At 39.0% G+C, this 22,438-nt stretch overlaps 1 protein-coding gene across 1 annotated transcript in view; it reads left to right on the top strand.

Annotated features, from left to right (window-relative positions):
* The window catches only part of Als2 (Amyotrophic lateral sclerosis 2), a 226,968-nt gene that overhangs the window by 112,858 nt on the left and 91,672 nt on the right, over positions 1-22,438 (top strand). Inside the window, exons 8-9 of the mRNA XM_067151475.2 lie at positions 14,442-14,551; positions 19,596-19,807. Coding sequence (XP_067007576.2) covers positions 14,442-14,551; positions 19,596-19,807 — 322 coding nt within the window. The remainder of the gene's footprint in view (positions 1-14,441; positions 14,552-19,595; positions 19,808-22,438) is intronic.

A 22,438-nucleotide genomic window follows, 5' to 3' on the forward strand; every position in this document is an offset into this window, starting at 1 on the left:
GTTAAATTTAAAAACAAACATTCATTTGGTTTTATTCTGGAAAGCAATGAAGGATCATTTTTTAATTCAGATGTACAAACAAAACTTAAAGCCTTTGTGGCTCTAAATTACCTTTATTTGCATTTTCATGTTCACTTTTATCTTCTTTTTTATTCAAAACTATTGAAATTATTACTGGTCTAGGTATATAAAATGCTAGCTTCCATGGGGCTCCGATTGGACTGGTAGTATAGGTATTTATTTATACCTTTGCCTGTCTGACTGGGCTGACAACTGCTGGTTGCTAGGTAATTTGAAATGGAGCTCTTATACTAACTACACACATTCTAGTGCAAAAAAAAAATGAACCATAGTATCTTAAGAAACTTGTTAATCCAGTGATGTAACATTGTCATCCAATTTGGTTGACTGTGCAGCATAGAACACTTACTGGAAATGATAGCCAGAATTAGGAATGAAAAAACAAACAGAAAAGAAATTAAAAAGGAAAAAAATATTTATTAGACTCACCTCTAGAGTGAAATATAATGTACATCTAATGTCTGATGTAGAACAAACCACTGACATGCTAGAGGAAGCAGACAGTTCATGGAAACAAAGGAGCGGATAGGGAACAAAACACTGACATGCTGTAGGAAGCAGGCAATGGAAACAAAGGAGTAGATAAGGAGAGGAGGGGAGATAAAGAAGGGAGAGGAAGAGAAGGGGGAAGGGGAGAAGGGGTGTCTAAAATGGGGCTGAAGGATCTGGACAGAAAGACTGCTGCGGAGAGGGGAATTTAAAGAGATTATAAAAGGAAGAATTCTTTTTATTTGCGACATGATTACTAAAAATTAAAAGGACAAATAAAATGTTTGATTTCTCTGAAATTTCAGTTAGATTGAAGTTAGGATTGAAAAGCTATTCCAACTTTGAGACTTTTCATGTTTTGGTTGATATTAGTGAACTTTGTCCCATGGCCAAAAATCTGTTGAATTTCAGAACGTTAACATGCTCTAAGTATCTTGTGTGGAAGCTCCTACCTGTTTGACCGACATACGATGCATCACAATTATTGCAATTTAGTCTATAAACACCTGTCTTGGTGAACTTGTTGCTATAATTAATAAAATTGGTGTTGTGTAAAATATCTCTGTTTCTGTTATAAGCTTTGAAGGCTATTTTGATGTCATGCTTTTTAAATATATTCGTGATTTGGTAGACTTTATTACTAAACATGAAAGTAGAAAAAAATTGTTGTGAGTTTTTCCTTTCGTTAAGTTGGTTGAAGGTTGATATTTATGTTTATTAGTGATTTTCTCTATAAAGGAGCTGTTATAGCCATTAAATTTAGCTATACTGCGAATGGTGTTAAATTTGTTTTCAAGTTTCTCTTTAGACAGCGGGATGCTGCTATGCTGGTATGCTGCACAATTATGAATTGTGGGTGTATGGAATCATGATGGATTGTGTTAGAGATATGGGTTGGTTTTCTAAAAAATCTTGTAGCTCAATGAACCAGGTTGTCTGATAGTTAGATCTATATATTGAAAGTAAGCAAACAATGTGGCTGGAAGTTTTCGCGCCAAATCTTCCGAGAAAGGCTACACAATGGCCAATGCCCAATCAGTTTGGCAGTTTTAAGCCCCTGAATATTAATATTTTTTCCTCATTTATTGTATGGTTTATTACCGGAAGACTCAGACGATAAAATAGGGAATAAGGAGAAACCCTATATCATTCAAAATGGCACTTACGTGGGGCAGAGAAGGGTCGCCAAATGTAGCGTGGCAGCTAATGTGTTAACAGAATGCTTTAACACATTCACGCCCGTATCCAAGTTATTGCATATAGCATGTGTCCATGCTCTGGACCGTATCAGAGTTAAGCATAGCCCAGATAAGCGCAACCTTGAATTGAAGTTGTTCCTATGGAGCTGTGGTTATTTTTGTTACAAATGTGTGCAAGAGAGATGAGGGTAACACCCTCTTGAATACTTCTACTCACCAGGCACCACATGGCCTTGGAGATTTTCCCTTCCAATGCATTTTTAAAAATTCCGTTTCTGAACGAAGGCTAGTGCTGGCCGAGCTTGCTGCGAAGTTGGTTAGTGATTGCACAGGCATGTGTATAATCCCGTTGTGAAGTGTAACCATGGAATTCAGGGACAATATAAGTGTTGACGAAATTGCCGATATCCTGTTCAATGAAGACTCAGATGATGAACTAATTCCGGAACTAAGTGGGAGTGATAGTAATGACAGTAAAGAAGATTCTCCTGAATACGTGACAGAAAGCACAGTACCTGAAGCTTCGCCTGTATATTGCCCCCCCTGCTATCCCATTTATGGCCAAACCCGGTCTAAATATAGTAATAGAAAACAGTAACGAGATGTCATTTGTAAATATTTCTCACAGCTGAATTTCTCGAATATCTGTGCAAGCAAACAAATCTGTATGCCAGTCAGGTAATCAATGCTGTGCCATGTCCCTTCTCTAAACACTCTTTTACACAAACCTGGAGTCCGGTGACAATTTCAGAAATGAGACAATTTGTGGGTTTGATGCTCACTACTGGCATCATTAGTAAACTATCTCTCAGAATAGACTGGGCAGAAGGTCCAATTTCTCCACTCCTGTTTTCTCAAAAACCATGTCATGAAATCATTTCAAAGGTATCCTGTCATTTCTCCACTTTAGTGACAGCAGCGAATACGAGCACAGCACTGGCAGATTGTATAAAATTAGGCCCATTTTACAGAAACTTTGCAACGGATTTACAGAGCTTTATACCTCCAAACAGAATATTGCTCTGGATGAGGGAATACTAGCCTGGAGAGGGCGTCTAAGATTCCGCTTATACAACCCCAGTACAATAATAATAGATGGGATTTTAATGAAGATGGTTTGTCAGTCTAACACAGGATATATCCATAAACTCATGATATATGATGCAAGTGGTGCGAATTTACAAAGCACAGTTTATCAGCTGCTTGAAAATTCTCTTGGTCAGGTGTATACACTATATATGGATAATTATTACAACAGCGTTGGACTCGCAAACAATGACGGGTACAGAACACTGCCGTATGTGGAACAATACGATCAAATATAGGTGTACTGAAAGATCTAAAGGCGCGTTTAGACAATGCCTTTTTGTGTGCAACACCGCATGCGGCACAGCATGCTGTATTGCAAACCGCAAGGTGCAAAGAACCGTGCCTCTTCCCTCTTCGTGTTCACACGGACAGAAACAAGGCACATGTAATATTCGAAAATGGCTTCTAAGATATAGATGTTGATTCCCATGTCCAATAACGGACCATTTATATTGGTATTATTAATGGCTTCTAAACCGTTTAAATGTGCTAGTACCGCTGCTGCTGCTCTGATAATTATTGCTAATAAATGCAAACATAATCGAAGGTGATGGGTGTCAGACTTCATGCATGGTCGGAGTACGACATTAAATATTCTTCAAGATGTCCGTATTGATAACTATTTCTTTCATAATTTTACTTGGATGTCTCCACGTGACTTCGAGATACTCTTGCAGTTGATTGGGCCATTCATAAGTACGGAAAACACTAATATGAGAGAAACCATTTCACTGTGCATGCAGTTAGCTGCGACTTTACTTTCCTTAGCTACTGGTGACTCCTATCAGAAAGTATTTACAAGTATTCATTGCCTTCTTACAGAGTTCAATCTGTAAAAATAAATCATGAAATCAAATGTTCGAAAGATTTACCATCCTCCTTCTTCAGTCGGCAGCATTATTACTGCCTGATGAAACAGATGAACTGTTGTTTCAATTTATTATAACAGGATCAATAGTAGGCACATCTTCTGTGAGCGCATCTTTCTCCCAAAAATGTTTCTCAGTTTTATTGGTGTATTCAATGCATTTCTTCCATAGCTCCGGAGTAACGGACCTCAAGGTTTATTGGCATAGATCCCGCATCACCTCCATTGACTGTCCTTTCTCCGCCTGGTTAGACATGTTCACTTTAGCTATTTTATGTTTTACATATGCCCTTATCGACTCTATGGGGTTAAGCTCACAATGAGCGGCCGCCAGATGAGTTCGTCAGGACGAACATGCTTAATGATCTGCTCGAGTTTCTTTTCGGGTGTCCGGAAATGTGAGTTGCCGTGTACGATGAGCTCTGTTTTATACATTTTTTCCTTTACTCTTTGTCAGACTCCATAGCTGGATGGAGAGCCTGTTGGTTTCTGGATGCAACGGTTCCAGGTTTGATTACTGGCCAGTTCATTGAAATGTATCTTCTCTCAGGGCTAAGTGATAGGGCTTATTCGAAGTGTACCCTGTCTTCAAGGTGTCAATAGTAATTGCAGGATGCGTTCAACTTTTGAAACCGGGCGAGTTGGCCGTGCGGTTAGGAGCTAGCGCACAGCTGTGAGCTCGCATCCGGGAGATAATGGGTTCGAATCCCACTGTCTGCAGCCCTGAAGATGGTTTTCTGTGGTTTCCCATTTTCACACTAGGCAAATGCTGGGGCTGTACCTTAATTAAGGCCACAGCTGCTTCCTTCCCATTCCTAGGCCTTTCCCGTCCCATCATCGCCACAAGACCTATCGGTGTCGGTGCGACGTAAAGCAAAATAGCTCAACTTTTCAAATGTATTTAAAGATCCGGCTTATGGGGGGAAATACCACCCTTCGTCATATAGCATGTCATTCTCTTATTCCACTTTTTCACAACACAACACATTCATTGTGAAGTAGCTCTACGTGACTAACTGGCGATATACAGCAGTGACATAGTTCAGTTGGCATGCCAAATAGGCCAACCGGGCAACACCGCTACACCAATACGCTGCTTTCTTCTCTCAAAATCACTCGATTAAATATAAATCAATATGAAATCAACAATTTCATGCAGGCAAACAGCATTTTTAATTTTAGCCTGACATTCTCATGAGCTTTATAACAAGCCGAATTTTTTACTGCTATGATCGCCCAGTAATGAGAAAATATTGTTTCATGAAATTTACAACAACCTTTTTCACAAATATCAGGTGAAATAAAAACTTGGTGTGCATATCAACAATAAGTTACTTTAAGACTCATTACAGTTCGGTAACAATTAGATCAATACTTTTAAAGTTACGAATTTTCAAGGTGAGCGTTCCATTGGAAATGGAAAAAATACCGTCACTTTTTTTGTTCAAGCTTCATTAAAATTTTACCTAGGTACGATAAAAATTTATACTCCACTTAATTAAACGTAGAATAAAATAAACTAAATTTTGGTGCAGCTTGTTTCTATGTGTGACGAAGGATAAACTTTTTATTAACATATTAATTCGAATGTCAATACATTTTCCACGACAGTAGGTTGCACGAGTGATGCACGGAGTTCCCCACTCTGCTTGGAGAGTGCTTGCAACCACTTGTGCCTAGTCATGTGCACAAGACTGACGCATCCAACGCTGCATGCTCCAACTTGCCTCGGCTTGCCGCAAGTTGCACAAAAAAGGCACCATCTAAACACGCCTTAAATAAACATCAGGCCATTCTCAAACGGGGAAAAATGACATTCAGGAGGGACGAGGATGTATTGCTTGTTTCTTGGAGGGACAAAATGGTTTTACTATGCAAACTACCATCCTCTTAGCAGAAATGGTTGAAACAAACAAATCTGTAAAGAAACAACTGAAACCAGAGTCTTTGACTGACTATAATCAACACATGCATGGTGTTGATACTGCAGACCTGTACTTGGCACTCTATCCTTTCATGAGAAAAACTGTAAAGTGGCCAAAAAAGGTTTTTCTTTTATTTACTGTACTGCTCACTTTTTAATGCATTTTGGATCTTTCAGAACTCAGTCCTCAAAAAAAAAAAAAAGAAAAACATTCCTGAATTTCATGCAGACAGTAGTTAGGAACTTGCTCCAGGAAAAAAGTGAACCTGACATACAACATGTACAATCACCTCTCTCTGACAACTCAGCATCATCCACTTCATCAGCTTGAAGTCCACGTCCTGCGATTTTGCCTCCAAAAAGGGCACCGGCCAAGGATCCACCATTTAGGTTAGTTGGGAAGAGGAAGGAGCATATTCTTTTGAAGTTTGCACCATCAAATAAAGTACACTTCCCGTCAAGAAAGTGCAAAGTGTGTTTCAAAAATAAAATTATTAGTGAAACACGCTATTTTTGTGGAAATTGCGGTGTTTCCATTTACCCAGGAAAGTGCGACATTAGCTACCACACTGTCCAGAGATACTAGAGGACTTCATTAAGGGATGTGAAAATTTTGTTTCCATTTCTTGTGTAGTTTAGAACTTATTGTGAAAATAATTTGTTGTTGTTGTTTGCTGTGCCACTATCAGCTGGAATAGCTGGACCAACCCTTGCCCACTCAAATGGTGGGCATTAATGTGTTAATCTTTCCTCAGATCACAGCATCATCAGCGAACATCATTATGTTCATTCTTTTCCCTCTGTAATCTTTCTTTGCTGCCTTTATGATGTCATCTATTACCATTATGAACAGCAAAGTTGACGTCACACTCCCTTGCTGTAGTCCATTGTTAATTCCAAACCATTCTGTTCTGTCCACTGTTGTCTTCAGACAGCTGTAACAGTTATCATATATTGCTTTTATCATTTGTATTAGTTCCTTGCGAATGTGTCAGGCTTTCCCAACCATTTGATCTGGAGATGCTGTCATATGTCTTTTCTAAGTCTATGAAAGTCATTACTATATCCTTCCCATTATTCCCAGCTCTTTTGCGTGATCTTTCTCAGAATGAAAATGGGTTCTTCTGTAGACCTTCCACTTCTTAATCCAAATTGTTCCTCTTGTAACCAACTTTCCATCTTTTCTCTAGCTCTTCTCTCCAATATCCTTTCCATTATCTTGGAAACATGGGAGAGGATGGTGATTCCTCGGTGGTTACCCCCATCTCCTTTCTTGAATATTGGTATCAAAACCCCCACTTTCCAGTCCTCAGGCACTGTTTCTCACTCCATTTACGCTTGAGTATTCTAGAAGTCCACTAGAGTCTCCTTGGTCCTGCAGCCTTGATCATTTCTCTAACTATTTTATCTATTCCCACAGCTTTTCCTATCTTCATTTTTTAACTGCCCATTCCACATCTGTCATTGTAATACCTGATTCCTTCTCTGTTACTTCTTCTATTCCTGCTGCCTGGATACCTTCTCCATATGTTTGGTCTCTCATGTTCAGCAGTTCACTGAAATATTCTATCCATCTGTTCCTTACCTCTTCCAGTTTTGTCAGCATTACTACTTCTTTATTCTTCACAAATCCTGTGTTCACTGTTTCATTCCTATAGTTTCTTACAATTTGCAAATACTGTAATAATTTTTTCCCTCAATTCAAATCTTCCTTTACTTCCTGGGTGAATGTTTACCAACTTTTCTTTGGCTACTACTTTTCTGCAAACTCTTTTTGCTTCAGTGTATCTGACTTTGTTCTCTTCAATCTTCTGTATTTTTCCAGACCCTAAACTTTCTTTTTCTTTTTTCTTGTAGTTTTGTGACCTAGCCTGTTTTCAACTGTGCTATCACTGTTCTGTGGTCACCCTCAAAGGCTTCCTCAAGCATAGCTGTAACATCCATAAGATCTTTCCGATGTCCTTTTTCCTCTAATATGTAATCAATCAGCATTGTTCTTCTGTCTCCCCATCCATATCTGGTAATATTCTGGCTATTTTTCTTCTTGAACTATGTGTTTCGTATTACTAGTGGGTTCCTCTGGCAGAAGTCCATTAACATATACCCTTCTTGATTCTTGTTGCCATATCCATGTGGCCCCAGAATCTTTTCTCTTCCCAGTCTCTCTCTTCCTACTTGTGCATTCAGATCTCCCATTATAATTACTTCCTTGTCTTCCATGCATTTCTCCACTACTTCAAGGTATTGTGGTGTTTTCTCGTCTTTATTTCCAGTTTGTGGAGCCATATACTTGGAACAGATCTCATGTTTCTTTCTCTAATGCTATCCTTGCTATGATCATTCTGTTATTGATCTTCTTCACTTCCTCCACATATTCAAGGACATCACGTACTCCTTTTACTGCATTCTGTCTTCTACTGTAAAACAGCTTACACCCTTCCTTCAGTTTTTGTTTCCTCTCTTCCTCTCCATTTTGTTTCACTAAGACCTTGGACGGCTATGTCCTTCTCTTTTATGAACTGTGTCAGCTCTTCCGTCGTCTGTCAGGGTTAGGATGTTGACTGTCCTGATTTGGATATGTTGTGGTGCTGGTCACTCACTTGTCACAGCTCCTCCAGTAAGTGAAGAACTGTGTGTCGCCTACAGGGGGCACTCTGGCATTTTCTGTGGCCGCACCATATGTGCACTCCTTTTTAGGCTATTATTACAATAGGTTTGCCACTCCCAAAGGCATTTTTTTAGAGCTGCTGCCAGCAGGTGATGAGGCCACTCATAACATGGAGTACAGATGCCTTCTGCAGCTGCCCCTAACCGGGGACAGACACTGCTTGATAGATTCCAGTGTCATTTCCTACACTGAGGGGACCATTGACCCACCTAAAGAACTCGTCTACCCAAAGCTGTTCATTCTCTTATTGGATCAAAAATTAGATTTATGTCTTTTCAGGTGTTTGCTCTATTAACCAGCATTTCGTCTTAGGTCTGACACTAGACTCGTCAGAGTGGGATGTGTCAGATCCTACCCACTGATGCTGGGGTGTATGCAGGTGAACTTATCAGAAGCCTATTTGTGAGGCACAGTCTGATAACTGCATACGGGTGATAAAACTCCACAATGGAATTAATGCCCGCCTAGCAATTCTAAATTCCCATGGAGGGAATTAGATATTTTTCCATCAATAGAGCATATAAAAAATCAGATCAAAAATTAGATTTATGGCTTTTCAGGCATTTGCTCTATTAACCAGCATTTTGTCTTAGGTCTGACACTAGACTCGTCAGAGTGGGATGTGTCAGACCCTACCCACTGATGCTGGGGTGTATGCAGGTTAACTGGAGTTTTATCTCCCATATGCAGTTATCAGACTGTGCCTCACAAATAGGCTTCTGATAAGTTCACCTGCATACACCCCAGCATCAGTGGGTAGGGTCTGACACATCCTACTCTGACGAGTCTAGTGTCAGACCTAAGACGAAATGCTGGTTAATAGAGCAAACGCTTGGAAAGCCATAAATCTAATTTTTTATGTGATTTTTGATATGCTCTATTGGTGGAAAAATATTTAATTCCCTCCATGGGAATTTAGAATTTCCATTCTCTTATTGGGTCGAGTTATATCTCGCCGCCAGATATTCAGCGCAGAGTCTCTGGCTTTACTGTCTTCTCTTTTACCGTAGTGGACTTGACTGGCCAGACAGACTCGTGGATGGCATTATTATTGGTAAATCCCCTCTTTCCTTTATTGATATTACTTACAGTATTGCTCTTTCTCTTAGGGATGAACAACAGTAACTACGATCTTTTATGTTATTTAAATAATTATTTCTGATACATAAATCTGATTTCCATATAGCTCAGTATATCTTGAATCCAGTGCATAAACAGTTGCTAGTGAATTTAGTGAATTTTCAGTATTTGATTTATCTCTTCAAGTGTGGACCGCACTTGGAAGCTCTTCTCTGGATTGTGTGTCTGTTGTCCATGATGGTGTTCAGTGTGGATATGGAGATGTCAAGTTCCTTTGCAACATATATTCCCTTAAATTAATCTACTTTCTCCAAAATACATATCTTTTGGTCATTTGAAAAAGATTTTCTTCCTCATTTTTCCATATTGAAATAACTTTGTATGGCAGATCACTTTCGCCATCCGAAACACACTATACAGGGTGTTTCAAAAAGAATATACATACTTCGAATGCATATATTTATTAAACTGTAAGACATACGAATATGAAACTTTACACACATATTACAGAACCTCTCAAGTTCAGATTACAGATGTTCAATACATCTCCATCAGCAACACAAACAATATCACATCGATACTCAAATTCCTCCCATACTCGGGCAAGCATGTCCTTCTTCACTGATGTTATAGCAGTACAGATCCGGTTCTTCAACTCTTCCAGGTTCTGTGGAAGTGGTGGTACATAAACGTTGTCTTTCATGAAACCCAACAGGAAGAAGTCACAGGGTGTCAAATCCGGTGACCGTGGAGCCCAGCTGAGATATGCTAAGTCACCAGCTCCTTGATGACCAATCCAACGGTTCGGTAGAGTTTCATTCAGATATTCACGCACTTGGTGACTCCAGTAAGGGGGTTGTCTTCGTGCTGCCTCGGAAACAACCAGCTTTGTAATGTAGCGAGATACTGCTGACCGTTAACCGTGTTTCCATCAAAGAAGGATGTGCCATAAACAGATGATTGGGATATCACACAAAACACATTGACTTTGGGTGAATCTCGTACATGTTCAGTGACTGCATGTGGGTTCTTTAGGCCCCAAATTTGAACATTGTGTTTGTTCACCTGACCGCTAACATGGAAAGTTTCTTCATCACTGAACACGATGCGTTGTGCGAAAGTGTTATAATTGTCAATAGCACCGAGAATCTCGTTACAAAATGCCACATGTTTGCGTTTGTCATCAGGACACAGAGCTTGTAACAGCTGTAACTTGTACAGCTTCATAACCAACCGACGTCTCAAAACACGCCAAATTGTTGTTGCAGGCAATTGTAACTCCCGACTGGTACGACGAGTTGATTTTGAAGGACTATGTTGGAAAGCAGTTTCAATTCGTGCGACATTTTCTTCAGGAACACGAGGGTGACCAGGACTCTTTCCTTTACATACACATCCTGTATGTACAAACTGTCGATACCATCTGTGAATGTTCCACCCATTCGGAGGATCAATTTGGTACCTCAACCTGAAACGTCTTTGCTCTGTAATCACGGAATTGCACTTCGCAAACTCGAGAACACAAAATCATTTCTGCTGCGGAGTAGCCATTTTAAACATACGATGGTTACCAAGCAAAACAGAAGACAACTGACATCTAGCGGCTATTAATATAAACTAGACTATGTACTCATTTCTCCAATAGCCGAGCCGAGGCGTAGCGATCGATAGTTTGGACAAAATAATACTTTGTAATATGTATATTCTTTTTGAAACACCTTGTACTTCCAAGTAAAATGATATAAATAACTTTCTGTTCACCGATCAAAGATGATTTCACATGATGTATGGAAGTTTACACGATAATGAGACAATAATTACCATTTGTGAGGTTAGAGCATGATGTTGTTCAGCTTAATTGGGTACTGCAGTAAACGACCGTGCACAAAGTCTTATTCGTTTCCAAAACCAGTCCAGCCATAGCCAACTGTAGCACCCATCCATTTGAGGAAATGAGACATCCTGTTAACACCTAGAACAGTATCGACATCTGGAAATTGTTTCTGTGGTCCAGAAGCCATTTCATGCTTGCGCATACGCACGTGCACACACACACCAATTCTTAAAATTGCTGTAAATCACAGGAAATTTGAAGTGACACGTTCACTAAAAGCACATAAAAATTATATTATGACCATAGGATAATTGAAGGGAGTGAGAAAGAATGGTATAAATAGTGAGAAAACATAAATTCCAGGAATGTAAAATGGGGTTTTGCTGTATCATCATCATAAGTCATGTAACTCATTGCTGAGCGTCTTGACCCCATTTGACTTCACAATATTCTTGATTAAGTGACGCCAAATTTGACGATGTTCAGCTTCTCTTAAAGCCTGCTGAAGAGTCAGACCGGTGGTACGCAGAACTTGATCAATCCACCTGCTCGATGTCCTTCTGCGTGGTCTTCTGCCAACGACTTTGCCCTACATGATACACTTCTCCAGATTATCACTATCCGTTCTTACAATATGTCCGAAGAATTGGAGGATTCTTCTTATGAGGCGAGAAGAGAGACGTTTGGAGATATTCAGTTCTTGAGTAATAGATGCGTTAGTTCCTCTTTCCATCCAAGGTACACGGAGAATCCTTCTCAAACACCACATCTGATACGGTACTTATCTCTTGCCTTGAGGGTCCAGGTTTTGGAATCATAAAGGAAGACAGAGAACACAAGAGAATCAACTAGTCTAATCTTTGTACTGTTTCTTCATGTATTAGTTACGAGAGTATTTAAACAGATGGCAGTATTATATGTCTAAGTCAGAGAAGTTATGATATTTTCGATCAGCATGCATCAGTAGATGTTGTCACTCAGTGAGCTATAAGACATGGCTTCTCGCGGCAAACATGTGCTTTAAAGTCTAAGAAATATTAATGTTTATTTATTCCACCTATTCAATACATAAAAAATGATTTTAATTAAGAATTTAAATCTGTGAATAAAATTATAGGGACATGTTTCGCCCTTTATTTAAGGGCATCTTCAGCCTTAATCTCAATCTGAAAGATAAAAAATCAGGATCCTGATTTTTCTTAATTGTGGTTGGTTTTTAAGAAAATAAATTATAAATTACAAATGAATGTGAGGATGATGTAGAAAGTATGCTTCAAAAGGTGAGCGAGATGGTTGACAGTAGTTAAGATATTCTTAAAAATAAAGTCTTAACAAAGTCTTACAAACAAATAGTCATAATTTATACACTTTCTTGAATGTCCTTGTCAAAAAATGTGGTAACAAGTTGCATATTGGTAGTTCTATAAGAACGCAAAATGCTACGTTGAATCTTGTGAAGCGGCGCCCTGTGTTGGTTGAGGGCGTTAGAGAAAAGTTTGGATCCTAAACAGTTTAAATGTCAGAATAATGATGAAGAATGTTGCTGATTACTCCAAGTGGAGTTTAAATACATTTTAAAGCTAGTAATGAGACGTTTCTGCCGTTCACTCAAATTATGCTGTAGGGGTGAGGGAAATGCTTCATACTTCAAATGGGGTTTAAATAACATATAAAGTGGTTAGATTGTTGTAAATCTGGTGTGAAGAGATAAAACTGTAGTCTTCTTAAAGCACGAGTGAAGAAGAATGCTCAATAGTAAGCAACTGTGTTAAATATTAGCTGGAAGGAGCGACTGTAGCTTCTTGTATAGAGTCGAAAGGGAAATTTGGTTTGAAGTCTCTTTATTAATGTTAAATTGGTTGACGTAAAGTTGAGTTGGAGAGAAAACTTTGTTTTAAATATGGACCAAAATATGAGAAATATGAAAATTATAACATGTAAGCATGTGCTTGACGAAAGTGATATTTTTGATATTTTATGATATATTATAAGTTTACGTGCAAATGAACATATTGACATATGAATTCGAAACAACTTCTTACATTTCATTATGATTAGAGTTCGTTTTACGGCCTAGCGCATGTTCCCGCGTATTTCATATTTGCGTGAATACGTAAGATTGTCTACATATTAGTGAAGTTGTCTGTTTAGAAGACTGTATTTTCTCTTTCTCAGAAGTCTTTTGTGGTAAATGGAACAATAATTTTACATTTGAGTAACTTTTGACAAAATTTATCAATTAAAATAAAATTTCATAAGAGCTCCCATTTTCATTATTGTAATTATTACTATTGAAAATTTTTTATATCGTACCCATTATTTTGTTGTTTGTTTTATATTAGCAAAATAGGGTAAATATAACAATATTTCAGTAAACTGTACTTGCTTAGTTATCCGTCAGACCTTTCCTCCATTCGCAAAACATGGTGTAATATATAAATAATTTTAAAAACTCAAGTGATAGTTGACATGATACAAACAGCGTTTTTCAAAATTAGATGCTCAAACTAGCACAAAGAAAAATGTTTTAAAAATCCTTAAAAATGCCCGGTCCAGAACGTTTGTTAGGGATATTAAGGCCCAGACTGGAATGGGTTAATCGATCTGTCAGCTGGATCTGTGCTGCTCTGTCAATTACCATTAGTTTGGACTTGCTCAGGTTGATCTCTAGCCCACATTCTAAACTTGCATCTTTTACCCTTGCTAGTAATTCTGCAAGTTGTTATTCACTGCTGGCAAGGAGAGTGGTGTCATCAGCAAAGCGCAGGTTACTGATTTTTCATCCACCAAGTAATGTGCCTCCAATCCAGTCATTGAGACCTTCATCACATATTCAGCATAGATGTTATATAAAATAGGTGATAATATGCAGCCCTGTCAGACACCCTGCAAAATACTTAAAAACTCGGAAATGTTACCATCTACCTGTACAGTTGAAATGTTGCTCCCATACAGACTTTTCAATAATGATATTAGATGTTGTGGAATGCCAAATTCACCAAGAACCTGCCAAAGTTTATTCCAGACATCATGATCAAAAGCTTTCTTGTAGTCAAGGAAGCATATTATCACAGGTACACAGAACTCACAAGATTTTTCAATTATTTGCCTCATATTAAAAATCTGTTCCTGTGTTCCTTTTCCTGCAACAAATCTTTATTTTTTGGAGTGTGTACAAATTTTGCTTAAAGTTGTCTTTTCCTGTTTAGGAGAAAAATATTTAGGTTCATGGAGTAATAACCTGAAGAATGGTTGTGGCCTAATTGTTACTCTGGATGGAATATATTACGAAGGAATTTTCCAGCAAGGTGTTTTAACTGTAAGTTAGTCTGCCTGATGGTCTTTTTTAGTGAAATACAGTAGAAATCTGCTATAGTGAGTATGGCATATAACGAGATCCCCATTATAACGAAATTTTTTGTCTGCTTCTTACAAAATTGTACAAATTGTCTGTCTGCCTCTTCAAATTGTCTGTCCCTTCAAAATTCCTATGTTATACTGTGTATTATCCTTCGGTTACAGCGAGAGCCCTATCACTGATGCATCCGTTATTACGAGCAATTAAGCGTGCGCTTTTTTTTTTCTGTTACTGATATTTATGCCCCCAGCGATTATATTGCATTAGTCGATTAGCAATACCCATTGATTTTGTTCCGTAAAGAAAAATGGAAATGAAAGAGAAGATCATGTTTTGTAAGAAATGCATAAACAACGTGTCCGATAGTAGTTGTTAATTTGTTAAAAATAAAGGCTGAAGTAAATGATCGCTTAATGTTGATGCCAAATACTGCAACTAAGTAAGAATGGGATACACCTCATGATATGGTGGAGTGCATCGTTGTTTTCAGAGGTTAGTTTTATATTTTCTCGTGTCTGGTGACATTTTGGAAAGGCTGTTATCATGTAAATTTTAAGCGAGAAGGTTATCATTTCTCTACTTGTGCTTGAAATATGTTTTCCTGATACATATAGTACGGTTAAGTTTGGTTAAGTGACACTCTTTGTATAAGAAAACTGAAATGTTGGCCACAAAATGCGATCAGTCATCTTCGGTATGGTATCGTTTTCTCACTATGTGCACATGTGAGCTCTCTCGTCGATATTCGAAGACAATGTCAGAGTTGATTAGTAATATCCGTCAACTGTTGTTCCGTAAAGGCAATTAGAAATGAAAGAGGAGAATAGGCTTTCATAACAAATATGTAAATAAGGTGGACAATAGCAGTTATTAACTCCTTAGAAATAAAAGCTAACTGATCGCTTAATTTTAATACTCTACTCTGAAATCAAGTAAGAATGAAATGTTTCCGTGGTTTCCCATTTTCACACCAGGCAAATGCTGGGGCTGTACCTTAATTAAGACAACGGCCGCTTCCTTCCCACTCCTAGCTCTTCCTTGTCCCATCGTCGCCATAAGACCTATCTGTGTCGGTGCGACATAAAGCAACTAACAAAAAAAAAAAAAAAAAGGAATGCAATGCACCTCAATATATGGCAGAGCGCATCACTCATTTCAGAGGTTTGTTTATATTTTCTCGCGTCTGGTTAAATTTTGGAGGGGCTATTACCATGCAAATTTAGAGCGAGAATGTTATCATTTCTCTACTGGCGCTTGGAATATGTTTCATGATGCATATAGTATGGTCAAGCTAGATTAGGTGCCGCTGTTTGTATAAGAAAACTGAAACATTTGCCACAAAATGCGACCTTCGGTTTAGTTTTCTTGCTGTGCACACCTGCGAGCTCTCTCATCGACATTTGAAGGCGATATAGATGTTGATTACCATAGGGAACCTGAAATATTTGTCCCGAATGAATAAATTTATAATACCAATATAGTTGGTCGGTTACTGGATATTATAAGTTTTCCAGCTAACTCAATCCTGGATTCCAACGTTTCGCCCCAGTGTTAAATTATTATGCTGTTCTCTAAATGAAAATTCAAAATGAAAGCAGATAACACATTTTTGTGAAATGCATAAATAATGTGGCAGAGTACATCACTGATTTCAGAGGATAGTTTATATTTTCTCATGTTTAATTAAATTTCAGAAAGGCTATTCTCATGTAAATTTGTAGTGAGGAGGTTTTCATTTCTCTGTGTGCACTTAAAATTTGTTTCCGTGATACATACACGGTTAGGTTAGGTGATGCTATTTGAAGAAGAAAACTGGAATGTTTGTCACAGAGGTCTCTGGACGGATACTATATTACTATATTGAGAATGAAATTAAACATATTATTTTGCGTAGTATTGGATTTTGAAAAATAACAAACGAGTAAGCCATAGGGTGCATATCATCTGCAAAAACTTAAGTTTTGAACACATTGATTGCTCTTTCATGCCGATTTGAATGTGTGTGGGATTTTTCCCAAATTTTACAAAAATTGGATATAACGACAATCTGTTATAGCAAGCAAATTTTTTGCCATTATGAATTCTCACTATAACGGACTTCTACTGTATATATTTTCTTACACTGCAATTCACTATATTGAATATTGAAGCAAGATGGTCATGGCTAAACCTCTGGTAGATTATCACAATTTTACCTAATTAACCTAAAAGTATTAATGTTCTGGGCCATAGCCGGGAGGGTGCGGGGTGTGCGGGGGGGAGTACTGTGGGTTGGAACTCCCCCGTGGAATTTTTACAAAATACAGGGTCGATGCGTAAGTTCATGTGGTATTCAGTGGGTTGGCAACAATGCAGCGTGAAGGAATTGCTTCAAATTTCTATAGAACATTTTACCGCCTTGTCATTACTTTACATATTTTATTATACTTAATTACCGTACATGTTTCGAGAGCTAATTACAGTACTCTCTTCTTCAGCGGTGCCAAAGCATCAACTAATCTTTGGACTTGGTTGGACGGGATTAAGAGGAAGAAATTCCAATTTATGTGAGAGGTCTCAGAAATATAGCAGTAAGTTAAGCAACAATTATTGGAATAAATAAGGTAATGGAATTACAGATTAGAAATTTAAATATAATGGGCTTTTTTTTTTTCTTTTTTTTTTTTTAGGACTTAAGAAAAGGAGAAATTTTCAAGATGAGAGCAGAAAGTATTTTAAGTTCAACATAGTGACTAACTTAATAGGTGTTATTTATTTATTTTATGAATTGAAAATTACTCTGTGTTAAAGTGTTTTACTAAATGACAAAGCAAAGCTAAATTTAGACACAAAGAAACATTTTATTTCTCTTTTAGATGTAAATAAGAATGTAAGTTCCAAGAGCAGAGCAGATTTAAAATTTTAGCCTATAGTGACTAATTTAATAGATTTTATTCATTTATGTTTTAAAATTTTCTATTTTAAAGTTTGTAATAAATGACATAGTAAGTAAGTAAGTAAGTAAGTAAGTAAGTAAAAGTTGAAACACACAGAAATATTTTACAATTCCAAGATTTATATATAATTGTTCTGTTGATAAGTATCTTTGTGCCAATGTACCAATCCAAAGATTAGTTGATGTTTTGGCACCGCTGCAGAAGAGAGTAGTTAGCTCTCGAAACATGTACGGTAATTAAGTATAATAAAATATGTAAAGTATTGACAAGGCGGGAAAGTGTTCTATAGAAATTTGAATATAAGTCAATACAGACAGGATTAACCAACATGGTTAAAATAAATAATTCAAGGGATTGCTTATCGTTATTCCATTGTTTTAACTGAGTTTGACATTTGTGTGTTGTGAAACACAGGTTTTCTTGATTGTGAATGTATTATTTGTGTATATTTCAGACAAACGGATATGGAATGTCAAGTTGAGAAAAGTGAGCATTTCCGACACATTTTATTCCTTGAGTTTAACCGAGGATCCAGTGCAGCACGAGCTGCGAGAACAATTTGTGAAGTGTGCAGGAATGAAGCAATTGCTGAAAGAACAGCACAAAAATGGTTTTCCTGATTTCGAGCAGGACGCTTTGACTTGTCTGATGATCCATGTTCTGGAAAACCTTCAGATGTTGACAAAAATCGGTTGAATGAGTTGCTTCATGAGAATCCTCGTCTAACAACGTGGGAAATGGCGCAAGTTTTCGAATGTAATCAGTCAACTATTGTACGCCATTTTCATTCAGTGGGTAAGGTACAGAAATTGGGTATATGGGTACCACATGTGCTAAGTGACAGTAACAAAAATCAACAAGTAAAAATCTGTTCATCATTGCTTGACCGGCATCAGTTGGCTTGTGGTAGGCACGAAGCATTCCTTTCTAACATTGTGACCAGTGATGAGAACTGGTGCCTGTATGTCAACATGAAGAAGGGGAAAGAGTGACTCAGCCCATCAGAAAAAGCAACTTCCCATGCCAAGGATAGTGCCCATCCACAGAAAATCATGTTGTGTGTTTGGTGGAACAAAGATGGCATTCTTCACCATGAACTTCTTCCAAAAAACGTAACAATTTCTTCTGCTGCATACAGTGACCAGCTGAAACGACTTGCCATTGCTATTGACAACAAAAGACAAAGACAACAACCAGTCTTATTACTCTTTGATAACGCTCATTCGCACACAGCACAATTGACTAACCGTGTGATTGCTGTACTTGGCTGGGAACCTCTTCTTCATCCTCCATATGGCCCTGACCGTGCCCCTTCAGATTTCCATCTTTTCTGCTCTCTTTCTAACCACATTCAGGGGTAAGTGTTTCCTGGCGAAGCTTCTCTTGACTAATGGCTAACAGATTTCTTCCAGTCAAAACCAAAACAGTTCTCCCTACAGGCAAGGCATTCAACTGCTTCCTGAATGTTGGCAGGTCATAGAGAGTGGAGGCGGATACACCACTGAGTGATTGTGATTGTGAGATACAGTGTGTGACAGTGACGGTAAAATAAAATAAAATATAAAATATAAGAACTGCACAAACTTATGCATCGACCCAATAAAATAAACATAAGCTGACAACAAACAAGTGAAAGTCAACTCAACGTGTTGGATCTTTCGAACATTCACAGAGACATAATTGTAAAATCAACAGATCTCGCAAATTTATTTTCTAAGAAGCCCTGAAAGTTGGTTTTAGATGGTAATCTAACATACTTTTCACTGTAAAACTGTTGACCTTTATCATATTGTTCTTGTTCTGTATTCTACTGTAAGATTTTGTAGTCTACTGATACTGCAGTCTGAATATCGACATATTTCACTTGTATCCATGTCGCCATAATGACACTCGTGCATGTGTGGTGCACACATGCATGAGCATCTTCATTATGTCCTATCATCATTTTGTAACTATAACCCCCCCACCATCGGTCGATCCTGGTTACGCTACTGTTAATGTTGAATAAAGAAATTGTGATTAGTGAGTGGGTTTATTAGTCTCATATGATTCACTATTTCTCCTTTCAGGGTCGTGGTGTGATGGTTTTTGAAGATGGGACTCATTATGAGGGGGAATTTCGTGGTGCTGGTGTCTTTAGTGGTAAAGGAATATTGACATTTAATAGTGGAGACTCTTTTGATGGTAACCTTCATGGTGCTTGGAATGAGGGAATTAAAGTCACTGGAACTCTACACAAGAATATAGTAGCACATCCTAGTCAGCTTCAGTCTAAACCACCGTATGTACACACAAAGATGAACTTTATATAACCTTAAGTTATTTTTCCTCATGTAATTGTCATTTCCTACATACTGATGTTTTTTTTGACAGTAAACATTTTATTCTTATTGTTGATATTTTTCAAGTAGTGGTGGTAAGAAATGATGATGAATGAAGGTGATTTCACTACAGATAATTTTGGTAAAAGCGTAATCTTTTTGAAGCATTTTCAGTCACTTTTATTGGATTGTCTTCAGCAGCTGTCTTGCATCTGTCACCATCATTACGGTTAAAAATGTAGTTTTGTAGGATGAGACTTTATAATGTATATGATTTGATGATGATAATATTACTAGTTTTACATCCCACCAAGTAATTTTATGGTTTATGGAGATGCCGACATGCCAGCATTTTGTCCCATTGGAGTTCTTTTACTACTTCTTGTTCTTTTCGCAATGGATTACGCCAGTTTTACAGCTGGATTCCTTTCCTGACGCTGAGCGTATGTGGAGGAATGTACTGACTTTTGCATGTTTCTGTGGTAGTTTGTAGTGTGTTGTGTTGCATGTAATGAAGATGAACGCAAACACCCAACCCTTGAGTTAGACGGCTAAAATCCCCAGCCTGACCAGAGTACGAACATGGAGAACTTCATTATTTAATGACCACATGCAATTCAGTTACACTGACTGACAGAGCAAATGCAACACCAAGAAGGAGTGGTCAGAACTTTATGTCAATTGCAGGGTAGACTGACGTCACTGAGGTATGCTCATGATGTGAAATGCGCCACTGTGCTGCGCACGTAGCGAACGATAAATGGGACACGGCGTTGGCGAATGACCCACTTCGTACCGTGATTTCTCAGCCGACAGTCATTGTAGAACGTGTTGTCGTGTGCCACAGGACACGTGTATAGCTAAGAATACCAGGCTGCCGTCAACGGAGGCATTTCCAGCAGACAGACGACTTTACGAGGGGTATGGTGATCGGGCTGAGAAGGGCAGGTTGGTCGCTTCGTCAAATTGCAGCCGATACCCATAGGGATGTGTCCACGGTGCAGCGCCTGTGGCGAAGATGGTTGGCGCAGGGACATGTGGCACGTGCGAGGGGTCCAGGCGCAGCCCGAGTGACGTCAGCACGCGAGGATCGGCGCATCCGCCGCCAAGCGGTGGCAGCCCCGCACGCCACGTCAACCGCCATTCTTCAGCATGTGCAAGACACCCTGGCTGTTCCAATATCGACCAGAACAATTTCCCATCGATTGGTTGAAGGAGGCCTGCACTCCCGGCGTCCGCTCAGAAGACTACCATTGACTCCACAGCATAGACGTGCACGCCTGGCATGGTGCCGGGCTAGAGCGACTTGGATGAGGGAATGGCGGAACGTCGTGTTCTCCGATGAGTCACGCTTCTGTTCTGTCAGTGATAGTCACCGCAGACGAGTGTGGCGTCGGCGTGGAGAAAGGTCAAATAAAGCAGTAACTGTGGAGCACCCTACCACTAGACAACGCGGCATCATGGTTTGGGGCGCTATTGCGTATGATTCCACGTCACCTCTAGTGCGTATTCAAGGCACGTTAAATGCCCACCGCTACGTGCAGCATGTGCTGCGGCCGGTGGCACTCCCGTACCTTCAGGGGCTGCCCAATGCTCTGTTTCAGCAGGATAATGCCCGCCCACACACTGCTCGCATCTCCCAACAGGCTCTACGAGGTGTACGGATGCTTCCGTGGCCAGCGTACTCTCCGGATCTCTCACCAATCCAACACGTGTGGGATCTCATTGGACGCCGTTTGCAAACTCTGCCCCAGCCTCGTACGGACGACCAACTGTGGCAAATGGTTGACAGAGAATGGAGAACCATCCCTCAGGACACCATCCGCACTCTTATTGACTCTGTACCTCGACGTGTTTCTGCGTGCAATGCCGCTCGCGGTGGTCCTACATCCTACTGAGTCGATGCCGTGTGCATTGTGTAACCTGCATATCAGTTTGAAATAAACATCAATTATTCGTCCGTGCCGTCTCTGTTTTTTTTCCCAACTTTCATCCCTTTCGAACCACTCCTTCTTGGTGTTGCATTTGCTCTGTCAGTCAGTGTAATTAATGCATAATAATCTGCAGTGCTTTCAGATTTTCTGGCCTGTAACTACTTCAACAAGGTAGAGAAAGAATGGTTTCAGCAGTGGTTTTGTTTAGTTCTATTTTGGTGTCCTAAACAGAAAACAGTTCGTTAAAATTACTCATTATTCAGGTTGTTCTACCAGTATGTAAAGCTTGTCTATCTTTTGAATACCAGGTGAGTTGCCCGTGCGGCTAGGGCCGCGCAGCCTTGAGCGTGCTTCCGGGAGATAGTAGGTTCGAACTCCACTGTCGGCAGCCCTGAAGATGATTTTCCATGGTTTCCCATTTTCACACCAGGCAAATGCCAGAATAAATCTTATTTAAGACAACTGCTACTTCCTTCCCAGTCCCTTCCCTAGCCTCACATCACTGAAAACGCATATTAGTGTGATGTTAAACAACTAAGAATAAATATACAGTAAACTCTTGATTCATTGGACCCCAATTCAACTAATTTCATATTAAAGAGATATAAAACAACAAACAAATATAGGTCATTAATATAATCCATAAAATCAATTATT

The sequence above is a fragment of the Anabrus simplex genome, chromosome 7 (assembly GCF_040414725.1).
Source record: "Anabrus simplex isolate iqAnaSimp1 chromosome 7, ASM4041472v1, whole genome shotgun sequence".
NCBI classification, from domain to species: Eukaryota; Metazoa; Arthropoda; class Insecta; order Orthoptera; family Tettigoniidae; genus Anabrus; species Anabrus simplex.